This window comes from Salvelinus alpinus, chromosome 26, assembly GCF_045679555.1.
Source record: "Salvelinus alpinus chromosome 26, SLU_Salpinus.1, whole genome shotgun sequence".
Taxonomy (NCBI): Eukaryota; Metazoa; Chordata; class Actinopteri; order Salmoniformes; family Salmonidae; genus Salvelinus; species Salvelinus alpinus.
Genome location: NC_092111.1, coordinates 25,570,766 through 25,589,914, shown reverse-complemented (window position 1 = coordinate 25,589,914; position 19,149 = coordinate 25,570,766). Strand labels below are relative to the sequence as shown.

General features: G+C 46.4%; 1 protein-coding gene across 4 annotated transcripts in view; it reads left to right on the top strand.

Annotated features, from left to right (window-relative positions):
* Window positions 1–19,149, top strand: part of LOC139555042 (rap guanine nucleotide exchange factor 5-like) — a 125,023-nt gene that overhangs the window by 23,250 nt on the left and 82,624 nt on the right. For all 4 annotated transcript variants that reach the window (XR_011670929.1, XM_071368438.1, XM_071368439.1 and 1 more), the window contains exons 4-8: window positions 6,306–6,427; window positions 6,504–6,666; window positions 9,186–9,270; window positions 9,359–9,407; window positions 10,710–10,786. Coding sequence is in view for 3 of the 4 variants with exons in the window: in XM_071368438.1 (XP_071224539.1) it covers window positions 6,306–6,427; window positions 6,504–6,666; window positions 9,186–9,270; window positions 9,359–9,407; window positions 10,710–10,786 (496 nt within the window). In the remaining variant the exon portion in view is untranslated. The remainder of the gene's footprint in view (window positions 1–6,305; window positions 6,428–6,503; window positions 6,667–9,185; window positions 9,271–9,358; window positions 9,408–10,709; window positions 10,787–19,149) is intronic.

Below are 19,149 nucleotides of genomic sequence, written 5' to 3'. Positions count from 1 at the left end.
CCAAAAACTAACTTCTAAGTGGCACTGACCCAACAATGATAAAGAGTGGATGTGCGCACTCACCGGGGACATGGTCGATGTTCTCCACTGGTGCCGATAGGATACACTATAGGCCTATTGTTTTTTCGCTCAACTAAAATACTGATTAGAGTCTATTCATTGTCTTCTCTTTACAGCAATAGCCATTTGCTTTCCAACTATGTTTTCCCGCGATTGAATCTGTATGCTGTGTGTGGGATAAATAAGATACATAACCAATATATATACACGCCACGAAATAATGCAAATGAACCCATAGACCGATAAGCATGACTGGTCCAATGTATTTAAATCAATTAATAGGCACAAAAGCATTATTTCGCAATATATATATTTTTCTTCTCCCGGACAATTTTATTTATCGTCTTTTCATTTTTTTATGGCCAAAAGCCGGCTATTACCAGCTAGCGGAAACCCTGGTGTGTGTGTATTAACGCTGTGTGTGCCTGCGTGTGTGTGTCCAGGCGGAGCTACGTGGGTGTAGAGCTGGTCCAGTGGCTGTGTGAGCAGTGTGTGTATTAACGCTGTGTGTGTGTGTCCAGGCGGAGCTACGTGGGTGTAGAGCTGGTCCAGTGGCTGTGTGAGCAGTGTGTGTATTAACGCTGTGTGTGTGTGTCCAGGCGGAGCTACGTGGGTGTAGAGCTGGTCCAGTGGCTGTGTGAGCAGTGTGTGTATTAACGCTGTGTGTGTGTGTCCAGGCGGAGCTACGTGGGTGTTGAGCTGGTCCAGTGGCTGTGTGAGCAGTGTGTGTATTAACGCTGTGTGTGTGTGTCCAGGCGGAGCTACGTGGGTGTTGAGCTGGTCCAGTGGCTGTGTGAGCAGTGTGTGTATTAACGCTGTGTGTGTGTGTGTCCAGGCGGAGCTATGTGGGTGTTGAGCTGGTCCAGTGGCTGTGTGAGCAGTGTGTGTATTAACGCTGTGTGTGTGTGTGTCCAGGCGGAGCTACGTGGGTGTTGAGCTGGTCCAGTGGCTGTATGAGCAGTGTGTGTATTAACGCTGTGTGTGTGTGTGTCCAGGCGGAGCTACGTGGGTGTAGAGCTGGTCCAGTGGCTGTGTGAGCAGTGTGTGTATTAACGCTGTGTGTGTGTGTCCAGGCGGAGCTACGTGGGTGTAGAGCTGGTCCAGTGGCTGTGTGAGCAGTGTGTGTATTAACGCTGTGTGTGTGTGTCCAGGCGGAGCTATGTAGGTGTAGAGCTGGTCCAGTGGCTGTGTGAGCAGTGTGTGTATTAACGCTGTGTGTGTGTGTGTGTCCAGGCGGAGCTACGTGGGTGTTGAGCTGGTCCAGTGGCTGTATGAGCAGTGTGTGTATTAACGCTGTGTGTGTGTGTGTCCAGGCGGAGCTACGTGGGTGTTGAGCTGGTCCAGTGGCTGTGTGAGCAGTGTGTGTATTAACGCTGTGTGTGTGTGTCCAGGCGGAGCTATGTTGGTGTAGAGCTGGTCCAGTGGCTGTGTGAGCAGTGTGTGTATTAACGCTGTGTGTGTGTGTCCAGGCGGAGCTACGTGGGTGTAGAGCTGGTCCAGTGGCTGTGTGAGCAGTGTGTGTATTAACGCTGTGTGTGTGTGTGTCCAGGCGGAGCTACGTGGGTGTAGAGCTGGTCCAGTGGCTGTGTGAGCAGTGTGTGTATTAACGCTGTGTGTGTGTGTGTCCAGGCGGAGCTACGTGGGTGTAGAGCTGGTCCAGTGGCTGTGTGAGCAGTGTGTGTATTAACGCTGTGTGTGTGTGTGTCCAGGCGGAGCTACGTGGGTGTAGAGCTGGTCCAGTGGCTGTGTGAGCAGTGTGTGTATTAACGCTGTGTGTGTGTGTGTCCAGGCGGAGCTACGTGGGTGTAGAGCTGGTCCAGTGGCTGTGTGAGCAGTGTGTGTATTAACGCTGTGTGTGTGTGTGTCCAGGCGGAGCTACGTGGGTGTAGAGCTGGTCCAGTGGCTGTGTGAGCAGTGTGTGTATTAACGCTGTGTGTGTGTGTGTCCAGGCGGAGCTACGTGGGTGTTGAGCTGGTCCAGTGGCTGTGTGAGCAGTGTGTGCATTAACGCTGTGTGTGTGTGTGTCCAGGCGGAGCTACGTGGGTGTAGAGCTGGTCCAGTGGCTGTGTGAGCAGTGTGTGTATTAACGCTGTGTGTGTGTGTGTCCAGGCGGAGCTACGTGGGTGTAGAGCTGGTCCAGTGGCTGTGTGAGCAGTGTGTGTATTAACGCTGTGTGTGTGTGTGTCCAGGCGGAGCTACGTGGGTGTAGAGCTGGTCCAGTGGCTGTGTGAGCAGTGTGTGTATTAACGCTGTGTGTGTGTGTCCAGGCGGAGCTACGTGGGTGTAGAGCTGGTCCAGTGGCTGTGTGAGCAGTGTGTGTATTAACGCTGTGTGTGTGTGTCCAGGCGGAGCTACGTGGGTGTAGAGCTGCTCCAGTGGCTGTGTGAGCAGTGTGTGTATTAACGCTGTGTGTGTGTGTGTCCAGGCGGCGCTACGTGGGTGTAGAGCTGGTCCAGTGGCTGTGTGAGCAGTGTGTGTATTAACGCTGTGTGTGTGTGTCCAGGCGGAGCTACGTGGGTGTAGAGCTGGTCCAGTGGCTGTGTGAGCAGTGTGTGTATTAACGCTGTGTGTGTGTGTCCAGGCGGAGCTATGTAGGTGTAGAGCTGGTCCAGTGGCTGTGTGAGCAGTGTGTGTATTAACGCTGTGTGTGTGTGTGTGTCCAGGCGGAGCTACGTGGGTGTTGAGCTGGTCCAGTGGCTGTATGAGCAGTGTGTGTATTAACGCTGTGTGTGTGTGTGTCCAGGCGGAGCTACGTGGGTGTTGAGCTGGTCCAGTGGCTGTGTGAGCAGTGTGTGTATTAACGCTGTGTGTGTGTGTCCAGGCGGAGCTATGTTGGTGTAGAGCTGGTCCAGTGGCTGTGTGAGCAGTGTGTGTATTAACGCTGTGTGTGTGTGTCCAGGCGGAGCTACGTGGGTGTAGAACTGGTCCAGTGGCTGTGTGAGCAGTGTGTGTATTAACGCTGTGTGTGTGTGTGTCCAGGCGGAGCTACGTGGGTGTAGAGCTGGTCCAGTGGCTGTGTGAGCAGTGTGTGTATTAACGCTGTGTGTGTGTGTGTCCAGGCGGAGCTACGTGGGTGTAGAGCTGGTCCAGTGGCTGTGTGAGCAGTGTGTGTATTAACGCTGTGTGTGTGTGTGTCCAGGCGGAGCTACGTGGGTGTAGAGCTGGTCCAGTGGCTGTGTGAGCAGTGTGTGTATTAACGCTGTGTGTGTGTGTGTCCAGGCGGAGCTACGTGGGTGTAGAGCTGGTCCAGTGGCTGTGTGAGCAGTGTGTGTATTAACGCTGTGTGTGTGTGTGTCCAGGCGGAGCTACGTGGGTGTAGAGCTGGTCCAGTGGCTGTGTGAGCAGTGTGTGTATTAACGCTGTGTGTGTGTGTGTCCAGGCGGAGCTACGTGGGTGTTGAGCTGGTCCAGTGGCTGTGTGAGCAGTGTGTGTATTAACGCTGTGTGTGTGTGTGTCCAGGCGGAGCTACGTGGGTGTAGAGCTGGTCCAGTGGCTGTGTGAGCAGTGTGTGTATTAACGCTGTGTGTGTGTGTGTCCAGGCGGAGCTACGTGGGTGTAGAGCTGGTCCAGTGGCTGTGTGAGCAGTGTGTGTATTAACGCTGTGTGTGTGTGTGTCCAGGCGGAGCTACGTGGGTGTAGAGCTGGTCCAGTGGCTGTGTGAGCAGTGTGTGTATTAACGCTGTGTGTGTGTGTCCAGGCGGAGCTACGTGGGTGTAGAGCTGGTCCAGTGGCTGTGTGAGCAGTGTGTGTATTAACGCTGTGTGTGTGTGTCCAGGCGGAGCTACGTGGGTGTAGAGCTGCTCCAGTGGCTGTGTGAGCAGTGTGTGTATTAACGCTGTGTGTGTGTGTGTCCAGGCGGAGCTACGTGGGTGTAGAGCTGGTCCAGTGGCTGTGTGAGCAGTGTGTGTATTAACGCTGTGTGTGTGTGTGTCCAGGCGGAGCTACGTGGGTGTAGAGCTGGTCCAGTGGCTGTGTGAGCAGTGTGTGTATTAACGCTGTGTGTTTGTGTGTCCAGGCGGAGCTACGTGGGTGTAGAGCTGGTCCAGTGGCTGTGTGAGCAGTGTGTGTATTAACGCTGTGTGTGTGTGTGTCCAGGCGGAGCTACGTGGGTGTAGAGCTGGTTCAGTGGCTGTGTGAGCAGTGTGTGTATTAACGCTGTGTGTGTGTGTGTCCAGGCGGAGCTACGTGGGTGTAGAGCTGGTCCAGTGGCTGTGTGAGCAGTGTGTGTATTAACGCTGTGTGTGTGTGTGTCCAGGCGGAGCTACGTGGGTGTAGAGCTGGTCCAGTGGCTGTGTGAGCAGTGTGTGTATTAACGCTGTGTGTGTGTGTGTCCAGGCGGAGCTACGTGGGTGTTGAGCTGGTCCAGTGGCTGTGTGAGCAGTGTGTGTATTAACGCTGTGTGTGTGTGTGTCCAGGCGGAGCTACGTGGGTGTAGAGCTGGTCCAGTGGCTGTGTGAGCAGTGTGTGTATTAACGCTGTGTGTGTGTGTGTCCAGGCGGAGCTACGTGGGTGTAGAGCTGGTCCAGTGGCTGTGTGAGCAGTGTGTGTATTAACGCTGTGTGTGTGTGTGTCCAGGCGGAGCTACGTGGGTGTAGAGCTGGTCCAGTGGCTGTGTGAGCAGTGTGTGTATTAACGCTGTGTGTGTGTGTCCAGGCGGAGCTACGTGGGTGTAGAGCTGGTCCAGTGGCTGTGTGAGCAGTGTGTGTATTAACGCTGTGTGTGTGTGTCCAGGCGGAGCTACGTGGGTGTAGAGTTGCTCCAGTGGCTGTGTGAGCAGTGTGTGTATTAACGCTGTGTGTGTGTGTGTCCAGGCGGAGCTACGTGGGTGTAGAGCTGGTCCAGTGGCTGTGTGAGCAGTGTGTGTATTAACGCTGTGTGTGTGTGTGTCCAGGCGGAGCTACGTGGGTGTTGAGCTGGTACAGTGGCTGTGTGAGCAGTGTGTGTATTAACGCTGTGTGTGTGTGTGTCCAGGCGGAGCTACGTGGGTGTAGAGCTGGTCCAGTGGCTGTGTGAGCAGTGTGTGTATTAACGCTGTGTGTGTGTGTGTCCAGGCGGAGCTACGTGGGTGTAGAGCTGGTCCAGTGGCTGTGTGAGCAGTGTGTGTATTAACGCTGTGTGTGTGTGTGTCCAGGCGGAGCTACGTGGGTGTAGAGCTGGTCCAGTGGCTGTGTGAGCAGTGTGTGTATTAACGCTGTGTGTGTGTGTCCAGGCGGAGCTACGTGGGTGTAGAGCTGGTCCAGTGGCTGTGTGAACAGTGTGTGTATTAACGCTGTGTGTGTGTGTCCAGGCGGAGCTACGTGGGTGTAGAGCTGGTCCAGTGGCTGTGTGAGCAGTGTGTGTATTAACGCTGTGTGTGTGTGTGTCCAGGCGGAGCTACGTGGGTGTAGAGCTGGTCCAGTGGCTGTGTGAGCAGTGTGTGTATTAACGCTGTGTGTGTGTGTGTCCAGGCGGAGCTACGTGGGTGTAGAGCTGGTCCAGTGGCTGTGTGAGCAGTGTGTGTATTAACGCTGTGTGTGTGTGTGTCCAGGCGGAGCTACGTGGGTGTAGAGCTGGTCCAGTGGCTGTGTGAGCAGTGTGTGTATTAACGCTGTGTGTGTGTGTCCAGGCGGAGCTACGTGGGTGTAGAGCTGGTCCAGTGGCTGTGTGAGCAGTGTGTGTATTAACGCTGTGTGTGTGTGTGTCCAGGCGGAGCTACGTGGGTGTAGAGCTGGTCCAGTGGCTGTGTGAGCAGTGTGTGTATTCACGCTGTGTGTGTGTGTCCAGGCGGAGCTACGTGGGTGTAGAGCTGGTCCAGTGGCTGTGTGAGCAGTGTGTGTATTAACGCTGTGTGTGTGTGTGTCCAGGCGGAGCTACGTGGGTGTAGAGCTGGTCCAGTGGCTGTGTGAGCAGTGTGTGTATTAACGCTGTGTGTGTGTGTGTGTCCAGGCGGAGCTACGTGGGTGTAGAGCTGGTCCAGTGGCTGTGTGAGCAGTGTGTGTATTAACACTGTGTGTGTGTGTGTCCAGGCGGAGCTACGTGGGTGTAGAGCTGGTCCAGTGGCTGTGTGAGCAGTGTGTGTATTAACGCTGTGTGTGTGTGTGTCCAGGCGGAGCTACGTGGGTGTAGAGCTGGTCCAGTGGCTGTGTGAGCAGTGTGTGTATTAACGCTGTGTGTGTGTGTGTCCAGGCGGAGCTACGTGGGTGTAGAGCTGGTCCAGTGGCTGTGTGAGCAGTGTGTGTATTAACGCTGTGTGTGTGTGTGTCCAGGCGGAGCTACGTGGGTGTAGAGCTGGTCCAGTGGCTGTGTGAGCAGTGTGTGTATGTGCGCTGTCGGAGTATGGCCGTGCGCGTCTGGCAGGTCCTACTGGAGCTGGGCATCCTACTGTCTGGTGAGTATATACACACACACACACTCTTCTTCTTACCCTGGCATTCCATCTGAGTCTGTCTGTGTGTGTGTTTCAGTGGACCAGCGCGTGGTGTTTGGGGACTCTAACTCCTACTACCAGTTCAGCTTTGAGGAGTGTGAGTCTGCAGCCTGCGAGTTCTGCGGCCTGGAGAAGGAGGCGTGGCCAGAGGCTGTTAGGCTCCTCCTACAGCTCGTCCCATACGTCCAGTTCAGAACTGGGTAATTGTGTGTGAACGTGTGTGTGAACGTGACCCAGTGTTGCCTGTGTGTTCCATGACCATCAACGTGTGTGTGAACGTGACCCAGTGTTGCCTGTGTGTTCCATGACCATCACCGTGTGTGTGAACGTGACCCAGTGTTGCCTGTGTGTTCCATGACCATCACCGTGTGTGTGAACGTGACCCAGTGTTGCCTGTGTGTTCCGTGACCATCACCGTGTGTGTGAACGTGACCCAGTGTTGCCTGTGTGTTCCGTGACCATCACCGTGTGTGTGAACGTGACCCAGTGTTGCCTGTGTGTTCCATGACCATCACCGTGTGTGTGAACGTGACCCAGTGTTGCCTGTGTGTTCCGTGACCATCACCGTGTGTGTGAACGTGACCCAGTGTTGCCTGTGTGTGAACGTGACCATCACCGTGTGTGTGAACGTGACCCAGTGTTGCCTGTGTGTTCCATGACCATCACCGTGTGTGTGAACGTGACCCAGTGTTGCCTGTGTGTTCCATGACCATCACCGTGTGTGTGAACGTGACCCAGTGTTGCCTGTGTGTTCCATGACCATCACCGTGTGTGTGAACGTGACCCAGTGTTGCCTGTGTGTTCCATGACCATCACCGTGTGTGTGAACGTGACCCAGTGTTGCCTGTGTGTTCCATGACCATCACCGTGTGTGTGAACGTGTGTGTGAACGTGACTCAGTGTTGCCTGTGTGTTCCATGACCATCACCGTGTGTGTTATAAGAGACACACATACACCAGAACATAAGTGAAAGCAGTGTTCCAACTCTGACAAGATTCTAATCTCGCTACATATTGTTAATCCCTTAGTTTGACACACAGACAGACAGACAGACAGACAGACAGACCTCTTCATTAGACTCTCTCTCTCTTTATAGCGTAATCTGGGTCCGTGTTGGGGTGTTCCGAGTGTCACACAGAATTCCAGTTCCCTCCGATAGAATTCCAACTCGTCCGTGTGGCTTTCCAACTGAGCCTGCTACTGAACTCAATCTGTCACTCAGAGAGAGGGAGAATGGGAGAGAGGAGAGCGAACTGGAGAGAGAGGGGAAAAAACAGGGGGAGCGAGAGAAATGATAACTTCCGACGACAGAATAGGGAGGCACAAAGACAGAGAGGGAGAGATAATCTCTAACCACCCCTTCCTCTCCTCCCCTCACCTTGTCCTCGTCTGTGTAGTCAGGAGGTAGAGCTGGAAGGAGGGAGGGAGGGAAAGGGAGAGTGTGATGCCATCACTATCTGTCCTGCTACTGCATCCATCATGGTTTATCAGATCACACGCTCTCCCGCACACACATCCACACACACATGCACACACTGTCTTCCTCCTTCGCAACTGAAGCCACAGAAAAAATGTAAACGATATGCAAATTATTCTGGGAACAGTGGGAAGGTGTGTGTGTGAGAGTGAGATAGAGAGAGAGGGACTGTAAGTATACAACATCTGTCTTCTAAAAGACAACACATTACATCAGAGGCCTGAGGGCACTTTGTTCTGCTGCTAAAGAGATTAGTTTACCCTAAAACACTGTCCTGTTGATATATACACACACACACAGAAAAAACATGTACGCACATACACACACACTCACACACAGACAGAAGGAGGAAAAGAGAGAAGAGAGAGAACAAGGTCCTGTTTCCTGTTTAGAGCCAGTAGCAGTCGAGGTGGCAGTAGAGGTACCAGAGAGACCAGTAGAGCAGGGCTATTCAACTAGAGTGCCTTTAAGAAAATATTCATACCCCTTGACTTATTCCAAAATGTGTTGTGTTACAGCCTGAATTAAAAATGGATTCAATTGTTTGTCTCACCCATCTACACACAATACCCCATAATGACAAAGTGAAAACATGTTTTTAGAAATCTTAGCAAATTTATTGAAAATGAAGTACAGAAATATCTTATTTACATACAGTACCAATCAAAAGTTTGGACATCTACTCATTCAAGGGTTTTTCTTTATTTGTACTATTTTCTACATTGTAGAATAATAGTGGCAACATCAAAACTATGAAATAGCACATATGGAATCATGTAGTAACCAAAAAAGTGTTAAACAAATCCAAATATATTTGAACTTTTAACAAGGCACACCTGTTAATTGAAATGCATTCCAGGTGACTACCTCATGAAGCTGGTTGAGAGAATGCCAAGTGTGCAAAGCTGTCATCAAGGCAAAGGGTGGCTACTTTGAAGAATATAAGATATATTTTGATTTGTTTAACACTTTTTTTGGTTACTACATGATTCCATATGTGTTATTTCATAGTTATGTCTTCACTATTTTTCTACAATGTAGAAAATAGTACAACTAAAGAAAAACCCTTGAATGAGTTGGTGTGTCCAAAATGTTTGACTGGTACTGTAAATATTCACACACATGTTAGAATCACCTTTCACAGTCTTTCTGGGTAATTCTCTTGCACACCTGGATTGAACAATATTTGCACATTATTCTTTTTTTTTAAGTGTGTGTGTGTGTGTGTGTGTGTGTTGTAGGTCTGAGGAGGACTCGGAGGGGAACAGAGATGTCTGCGGGGACAGCTTTCTCCAGATGAAAGCACTAGAGAGACTCACCTCCACGGTGTGTGTGTGTGTGTGCGTGCGTGCCTGCCTGCCTGTTTGTCTGACAGGAGCTGTCATTGAGTTTGTTGTATGTTCTATCCCTACAGGTCCAGAATGAGTTGGCTGCTGCTCTTGCCCGCAAGGCTCGCAAAGCCAGTGAGTTGGTTACTATATTACATGTGGTACTATATTATGTATATTATTATTAATCATATTTTTGTAGTCTATTTGTTAGTCAACATGTCTATAATTACATACATGCAGCTTCTCTTCTGTCATTACTGCCCTAGAAGACAAAATAAACTCTTGCTCACCAGAATAATGTTAGATATCGATGAATGCTTCAATGTAGTTGACATCGGTAAAGTTTTCTCTTTCGTCTCTGCTTGTCTTGCACAGCAGACGTTTAGGGACCAGGGAGAAAATGCAATAACATATTTTTTTTTAAATGGCATCAGTTGGACCGGTTTTAAGGAAATTAAAAGCATGTGAATACGACCCAACATGTTTTCTGATAAGATTTCAGTTCGACATGGAGGCATATTTTATGTGGTTGAAATGCACATGATTTTATGTGGTTGATAGCACATTTACAGACGGTCCCTAACCTCGCATTCATTCTCTCAAGACGAAATCATATTCCTCCACTCCTGTTCCCGAGTCAAAATGTACATTTGGTGTATCATTTTACAGCAAGAAATGCTTCATTCTGCAGGAATTCATATTAGGCTATGTGAGAGGTTATATTCCTATAATCAGTGTCCAGATTTCAGTTGCTATTCCATTTAACATATCTAAACAGCACAGATCCCTTTGACGTGCATATTTGAAGTCCCTGCCTTGTGACTGTCGAATTTGTATAGCGCCTCTCACCATCATCACTCATAACATATAATCCTATTTTACCACTTCACCAAATCTTTACCAAACATTACTTTTCTGGCCTCCCCTTCTCTTTATTTTCAACTCTCCATTTTGCAGCGTTACTATTATTGAATTCAATGCCGACATTGTCCTTTTTGCCTCAGTGGATCGACGTTAACTTTTTTTGCTTAAATTCCCAAAAGCATTTGGCGATTGGCGTGTATTTGGCACGTGTACAGTTAGGCCCTAAAGCTTAGGCTTACGTACTAATGACAGTTAAAAAGAATGAAAGAAAAACCTCACTGTAGCCTATAGATTTGAATTGCACAAGAATTATACATTTATGGATTTTTAATGCATTGTTTTCTCTTTATTCAACCCGCCCTTCACCCACCCGCCCTTCATCCACACAATATTTCATGACCCTAAACCCGCTCGCCCTACAGATATATCCACGGGGACTGCGGGTTATGAGTCAACCTGTGCATCACTATTGTGTGTTACTACAGTATGTTGGGGCAAATAAAACCTTAGTTATAGGTGATTAGTCCTGACAGCTGTCAATCTAACATACTGTGTTGTGATTGGTTGCAGTGGCAGAGCAGGGTGGCCAAGAGTCACCAGACTCCACCCCTCGACAGACACCCACACCCAACGAGGAGAACACCATGGTAGGATACACACACATACTGGCATACCGGACACCCCCGAAGGGAGTTGTGCTTCAAATACATCAGTTCTGCAACATCTTTTTAATTGAGCCTCTCATTCTCCTTAATTGCTGAGATGAACTGCATAGGAAGCTCTGGGGACAGGTCGTCTGGATACTGGACAGCCAATGAATTGGCAGATGCAAACAGATTATCATATTTAGCAGTTCTTGAGGGCTTGAAAAAAAGAACAAGTGGTTTGCCAGTTGTGTGGTTGCAATATCAACAGTCTCTTATCTCTGGTATATCTTGGCATGCATCATTCAAGACTACGTTTAAATTGTTTGCAGCGCAATGGACATACAGTGGGGAGAACAAGTATTTGATACACTGCCGATTTTGCAGGTTTTCCTACTTACAAAAATCCAGAAAATCACATTGTATGATTTTTAAGTAATTAATTTGCATTTTATTGCATGACATAAGTATTTGATCACCTACCAAACAGTAAGAATTCCGGCTCTCACAGACGTGTTCGTTTTTCTTTAAGAAGCCCTCCTGTTCTCCACTCATTACCTGTATTAACTGCACCTGTTTGAACTCGTTACCTGTATAAAAGACACCTGTCCACACACTCAAACAGACTCCAACCTCTCCACAATGGCCAAGACCAGAGAGCTGTGTAAGGACATCAGGGATAACATTGTAGACCTGCACAAGGCTGGGATGGGCTACAGGACAATAGGCAAGCAGCTTGGTGAGAAGGCAACAACTATTGGCGCAATTATTAGAAAATGGAAGAAGTTCAAGATGACGGTCAATCACCCTCGGTCTGGGGCTCCACGCAAGATCTCACCTCGTGGGGCATCAATGATCATGAGGAAGGTGAGGGATCAGCCCAGAACTACACGGCAGGACCTGGTCAATGACCTGAAGAGAGCTGGGACCACAGTCTCAAAGAAAACCATTAGTAACACACTACGCCGTCATGGATTAAAATCCTGCAGCGCACGCAAGGTTCCCCTGCTCAAGCCAGCGCATGTCCAGGCCCGTCTGAAGTTTGCCAATGACCATCTGGATGATCCAGAGGAGGAATGGGAGAAGGTCATGTGGTCTGATGAGACAAAAATAGAGCTTTTTGGTCTAAACTCCACTCGCCGTGTTTGGAGGAAGAAGGATGAGTACAACCCCAAGAACACCATCCCAACCGTGAAGCATGGAGGTGGAAACATCAGTATTTGGGGATGCTTTTCTGCAAAGGGGACAGGACGACTGCACCGTATTGAGGGGAGGATGGATGGGGCCATGTATCGCGAGATCTTGGCCAACAACCTCCTTCCCTCAGTAAGAGCATTGAAGATGGGTCGTGGCTGGGTCTTCCAGCATGACAACGACCCGAAACACACAGCCAGGGCAACTAAGGAGTGGCTCCGCAAGAAGCATCTCAAGGTCCTGGAGTGGCCTAGCCAGTCTCCAGACCTGAACCCAATAGAAAATCTTTGGAGGGAGCTGAAAGTCCGTATTGCCCAGCGACAGCCCCGAAACCTGAAGGATCTGGAGAAGGTCTGTATGGAGGAGTGGGCCAAAATCCCTGCTGCAGTGTGTGCAAACCTGGTCAAGAACTACAGGAAACGTATGATCTCTGTAATTGCAAACAAAGGTTTCTGTACCAAATATTAAGTTCTGCTTTTCTGATGTATCAAATACTTATGTCATGCAATAAAATGCAAATTAATTACTTAAAAATCATACAATGTGATTTTCTGGATTTTTGTTTTAGATTCCGTCTCTCACAGTTGAAGTGTAGCTATGATAATAATTACAGACCTCTACATGCTTTGTAAGTAGGAACATCTGCAAAATCGGCAGTGTATCAAATACTTGTTCTCCCCACTGTAGGCCTATAATGCACAATGTTTCAGGAAAGACTGTCTGGGTTGGCAATACTCAGTATAGAAAACAGTCGGGCCCGCAACCTTGACCTGTAGGCTGTGGTGAAAACATTTGCACCCAAAAAAGGAGGATTTATGGAGACCAGGGGAGCCTCTCAAGTTGGATTTAATTTAATTTACCTTAAGTTTGCAGCCCATTTGTGTAGGCAATTAGCCAGACAAAACCCGATGAGTTCAACAATAAATATTGGCTCAATTTATCCTCAAGCAAACGACTCTTTTCCTTATTGTGTCACGGCTGTCGTAAGAAGAAGACCAAGGTGCAGCGTGGTGAGCGTACATTTTCTCATTTATTCGAAATGACGCCGACAAAACAATAAACAATACAAAACAAACCGTGAAGCTCCAAAAGGCTATGTGCCCTAAACAAAGTCAACTTCTCACAAAGACAGGTGGGAAAAAAGGCTACCTAAGTATGGTTCCCAATCAGAGACAACGATAGACAGCTGTCCCTGATTAAGACCCATACCCGGCCAAAACAAAGAAATACAAAACATAGAAAAATGAACATAGAATGACCACCCAAATCACACCCTGACCAAACCAAAATAGAGACATAAAAAGCTCTCTAAGGTCAGAGCGTGACACATTTTTGGGCTATTTGGTGTGTCATTTTTATAATAAGTTTATAAGTAGTAGCTAAATAGCAGGTAAATACGGTATATAGCTATTAGAGGTCGACCGATTATGATTTTTCAATGCCGGTACCGATACCGATTATTGGAGGACCAAAAAAAGCCGATACCGATTAATCGGTCGATTTCTTTTTTTTACATTTATTTATTTGTAATAATGACAATTACAACAATTCTGAATGAACACTTTTATTTTAACTTAACCTCTCTGGGATATGTGGGAAGGTACCCACTTGGCCAAAAGCCAGAAAAAATGTAGCGAGCCAAATTCAAATATATTACTATAAAAATCTATCTTTCATGAATCACACATGAAAGACACCAAATTAAAGCTACACATGTTGTGAATCCAGCCAACGTGTCTGATTTCAAAAAGGATTTACGGGGAAAGCACACCAAACGATTATGTTAGCTCAGTACATAGCCACAGAAAAACACAGCCATTTTCCCAGCAAAAGATAGTAGTCACAAAAAGCAGAAATAGAGATAAAATGAATCACTAACCTTTGATGATCTTCATCAGATGACACTCATAGGACATCATGTTACACAATACATTAATGTTTTGTTCGATAATGTGCATATTTATATCCACAAATCTCGGTTTACATTGGCGCCATGTTCAGTAATGTCTCCAAAATATCCGGAGAAATTGCAGAGAGCCACGTCAAATAACAGAAATACTCATCATAAACCTTGATGAAAGATACATGTTTTACATATAATTAAAGATACACTTGTTCTTAATGCAACCGCTGTCAGATTTCAAAAAAACTTTACGTAAAAAGCACACCATGCAATAATCTGAGACGGCTCTCAGATTTAACAACATTTGCCATGTTGGAGTCAACAGAAATACGAAATTACATCATAAATATTCCCTTACCTTTGATCATCTTCATCAGAATGCACTCCAAGGAATCCTAGTTCCACAATAAATCGTTATTTTGTTCGATAATGTCCATTACTTATGTCCAAGTAGCTACTTTTGCTAGCATGTGTAGTACACGTGTCCAAACGCTCGCGCAGATGCAGGCAAACGTCGGACGAAAACTTCAAAAAGTTATATTACAAGTCGAATAAACTGGTCAAAGTAAGTAGAGAATCAATCTTCAGGATGTTGTTATCATATATACAATAACGTTCCAACCAGAGCATTCCTTCATGTCTGTAGAAGTTATGGAACGCAAGGCGATCATGAGGAAAGCGCGTGACCAGGAACTGGTAATCTGCCAGACCACTGACTCATTCCCCTCCCATCCGGCCCCACAACACAGCATAAACTTCATTCAACGTTCTACCGACTGTTGACATCTAGTGGAGTAGGAGCGTAGGAAGTGCAAACAGATCCATATATTACAGGGAATTGAATAGGCGATGAGTTTAACATCGACCAGCCTCAGATTTCTCACTTCCTGTTTGGATTCTTTCTCAGGTTTTTGCCTGCCATATGAGTTCTGTTATACTCACAAACATCATTCAAACAGTTTTAGAAACTTCAGAGTGTTTTCTATCCAATAGTAATAATAATATGCATATATTAGCATCTGGGACAGAGTAGGAGGCAGTTCACTATGGGCACGCAATTCATCCAAAAGTGAAAATGCTGCCCCCTATTTCAAAGAAGTTAATATAATACATCAATAAAATCAATTTAGCCTCAAATAAATAATGAAACATGTTCAATTTGGTTTAAATAATGCAAAAACAAAGTGTTGGAGAAGAAAGTAAAAGTGCAATATGTGCCATGTAAAAAAGCCAACGTTTAAATTCCTTGCTCAGAACATGAGAACATATGAAAGCTGGTGGTTCCTTTTAACATGAGTCTTCAATATTCCCAGGTAAGAAGTTTTAGGTTGTAGTTATTATAGGAATTATAGGACTATTTCTCTCTATACCATTTGTATTTCATATACCTTTGACTATTGGATGTTCTTATAGGCACTTTAGTATTGCCAGTGTAACAGTATAGTTTCCGTCCCTCTCCTCGCCCCTACCTGGGCTCGAACCAGGAACACATTGAAAACAGCCACCCTCTAAGCATCGTTATCCATTGCTCCACAAATGCTGCGGCCCTTGCAGAGCAAGGGGAACAACTACTTCAAGGTCTCAGAGCGAGTGCCGTCACCGATTGAAACGCTATTAGCGCGCACCCCGCTAACTAGCTAGCCATTTCACATCGGTTACACCAGCCTAATCTCGGGAGTTGATAGGCTTGAAGTCATAAACAGCTCAATGCTTGAAGCACAATGAAGAGCTGCTGGCAAACGCACAAAAGTGCTGTTTGAATGAATGCTTACGAGCCTGCTGCTGCCTACCACCGCTCAGTCAGACTGCTCTATCAAATATCAAATCATAGACTTAATTATAACATAATAACACACAGAAATACGAGCCTTAGGTCATTAATATGGTAAAATCCGGAAACTATAATTTTGAAAACAAAATGTTTATTCTTTCAGTGAAATACGGAACCGTTACGTATTTTATCTAACGGGTGGCATCCCTAAGTCTAAATATTGCTGTTACATTGCACAACCTTCAATGTTATGTCATAATTATGTACAATTCTGGCAAATTAATTACGGTCTTTGTTAGGAATAAATGGTCTTCACACAGTTCGCAACGAGCCAGGCGGCCCAAACTGCTGCATGTACCCTGACTGCTTGCACGGAACGCAAGAGAAGTGACACAATTTCCCTAGTTAAAAGAAAGTCATATTAGCAGGCAATATTAACTAAATATGCAGGTTTAAACATATATACTTGTGTATTGATTTTAAAGAAAGGCATTGATGTTTATGGTTAGGCACACATTGGTGCAAAGACAGTGCTTTTTTCGCAAACGAGCTTGTTAAATCATCACCCGTTTGGAGAAGTAGGCTGTGATTCGATGAGAAATGAACAGGCACCGCATCGATTATATGCAACGCAGGACACGCTAGATAAACTAGTAATATCATCAACCATGTGTAGTTAACTAGTGATTATGTTAAGGTTGATTGTTTTTTATAAGTTTAAAACTTCTTACGGCTAGGGGTTCCGCTAGCGGAACAACATCTGCTGAAAAGGCAGAGCGCGAAATTCAGAAATATTTTGGGGAAATATTTAACTTTCATACATTCACAAGTGCAATACACCAAATTAAAGCTTAACTTCTTGTTAATCTACCCATCGTGTCCGATTTAAAAAAGGCTTTACAGCGAAAGCACACCATATGATTATGTTAGGTCAGAGCCTAGTCACAAAAAACATACAGCCATTTTCCAGCCAAAGAGAGGATACATCGTTTGACATGTTTCTACGAACTGTTATATAACTTTTTGGACTTTTCGTCTGAACTTTCGCCTGGACTTGCCTGCGCCTCGTGAGTTTGGATTGTGAACTAAACGCGCTAACAAAAAGGAGGTATTTGGACATAAATGATGGACTTTATCGAACAAAACAAACATTTATTGTGGAACTGGGATTCCTGGGAGTGCATTCTGATGAAGATCATTAAAGGTAAGTGAATATTTATAATGCTATTTCTGACATCTGTTGACTCCACAACATGGCGGGTACATGTATGGCTTGTTTTTGTGTCTGAGCGCCGTACTCAGATTATTGCATGGTGTGCTTTTTTCGTAAAGCTTTTTTGAAATCTGACACAGCGGTTGCATTAAGGAGAAGTATATATTTTATTCTGTGCATAACACTTGTATCTTTTATCAAAGTTTATGATGAGTATTTCTGTAAATTTATGTGGCTCTCTGAAAATTCTCCAGATGTTTTCGAGGCACAACATTACTGACCATAACGCGCCAATGTAAACTGAGATTTTTGGATATAAATATGAACTTGATCGAACAAAACATACATGTATTGTGTAACATGTTGTCCCGGGAGTGTTATCTGATGAAGAATATCAAAGGTTAGTGATTAATTGTATCTCTATTTCTGCTTTTTGTGACTCCTCTCTTTGGTTGGAAAATTGCTGTATGCTTTCTGTGACTAGTTGCTGACCTAACATAATGATATGTTCTGCTTTCGTCGAAAAGTCTTTTTGTAATCGGACACTGTGGTTGGATTAACGAGAATTTTATCTTTATGTTTGAGAAATTTGAATTATTAGATTTCTGTTGATTGAATTTGGCACCCTGCAATTTCATTGGCTGTTGGCGAGGGTAGCGGAACCCCGTTCCTAGACAGGTTAACTGACTTGCCTAGTTAAATAAAGATAAACAAAAGATAAAATGTTTAAAAAATCGTCCACAATCGGTGTCCAAAAATGCCGATTACCAATTGTTATGAAAACTTTAAATCGGCCCTAATTAATAGGCCATGCCGATTAATCGATTAATCGACCTCTAATAGCTATAGATAGATAGTAGACTGAATAATGAAACAATCCATAGTAAGCTAGTGTTTTGAGGGTGGACTGACTGTATTATTGGTCATTAATAGACTGGTTTTACGCACAACAACTTTCTATCCGAGCTGGAAGAGAGAACGAGGATGGCTCATGTCATGCAGGTTCAGGTAGCCTATACAGGACAGTTTTATATTATAAAACATCTATTGGTAGCTGATTAGTATGCTGTTACAGCAAAAATGTGTTTTACAATCTGCCATGTTTGAATTTCCAACTTTAATTACTGAACAAGTAATTACATTATTGCCACCAGCCAGCAGTCTAAAAATGGCAGCATTGTGATACACACACACACACACACACACACACACACACACACACACACACACACACACACACACACACACACACACACACACACACACACACACACACACACACACACACACACACACACACAGGAGAGGGAAGGATGGGAGGAGCGGACAAGAGAGGAAAGTAGAATATACTGAATAAACCTTTTACACTCCTTCAATAATGAATTCCCTCCATCACGTGTGTGCGTGTTTACTTGGCTGTTCTGTTTTTGAGTGAGGAAGTAGAAGAGGGGAGACAGGACTGTTATCAGGGGTGTTTTCTTTGTAAACAATGGTTTGCGGGAAGGTGTGTGTGTGTGTGTGTGTTGGCGGCGGCACCGTGGGATAGTTTCACTCGCGGGAAGTACACTGCTCACAGCCAATTCACACACACACACACACTGTGTAGACTCCAATGTAAATAAACAGTCCATATTGTCTTACTGATGATACCATCATATTACAAAGGGATCTCCTCCATCCCAAATATAACCTGCCCCCACAACAACAGAGTATTGCTAAGAACCCCCCCCCCTTCTCCTCCACACATCCACACTGGCCCATCGAAGCCCACAGCTCCAGACGCAGTGTTTCTAAAGCCAGGGCTCTGCTAGGGAGGACACGACACTACGTTTCTGAAGAACACACAGACAGACGTGGTGTTTCTAAAGCCAGGGCGCTGCTAGGGAGGACACGACACTACGTTTCTGAAGAACACACAGAGACAGACGTCGTGTTTCTAAAGCCAGGGCGCTGCTAGGGAGGACACGACACTACGTTTCTGAAGAACACACAGAGACAGACGTGGTGTTTCTAAAGCCAGGGTGCTGCTAGGGAGGACACGACACTACGTTTCTGAAGAACACACAGAGACAGACGTGGTGTTTCTAAAGCCAGGGCTCTGCTAGGGAGGACACGACACTACGTTTCTGAACAACACACAGAGACAGACGTGGTGTTTCTAAAGCCAGGGCGCTGCTAGGGAGGACACGACACTACGTTTCTGAAGAACACACAGAGACAGACGTGGTGTTTCTAAAGCCAGGGCGCTGCGAGGGAGGACACGACACTACGTTTCTGAAGAACAC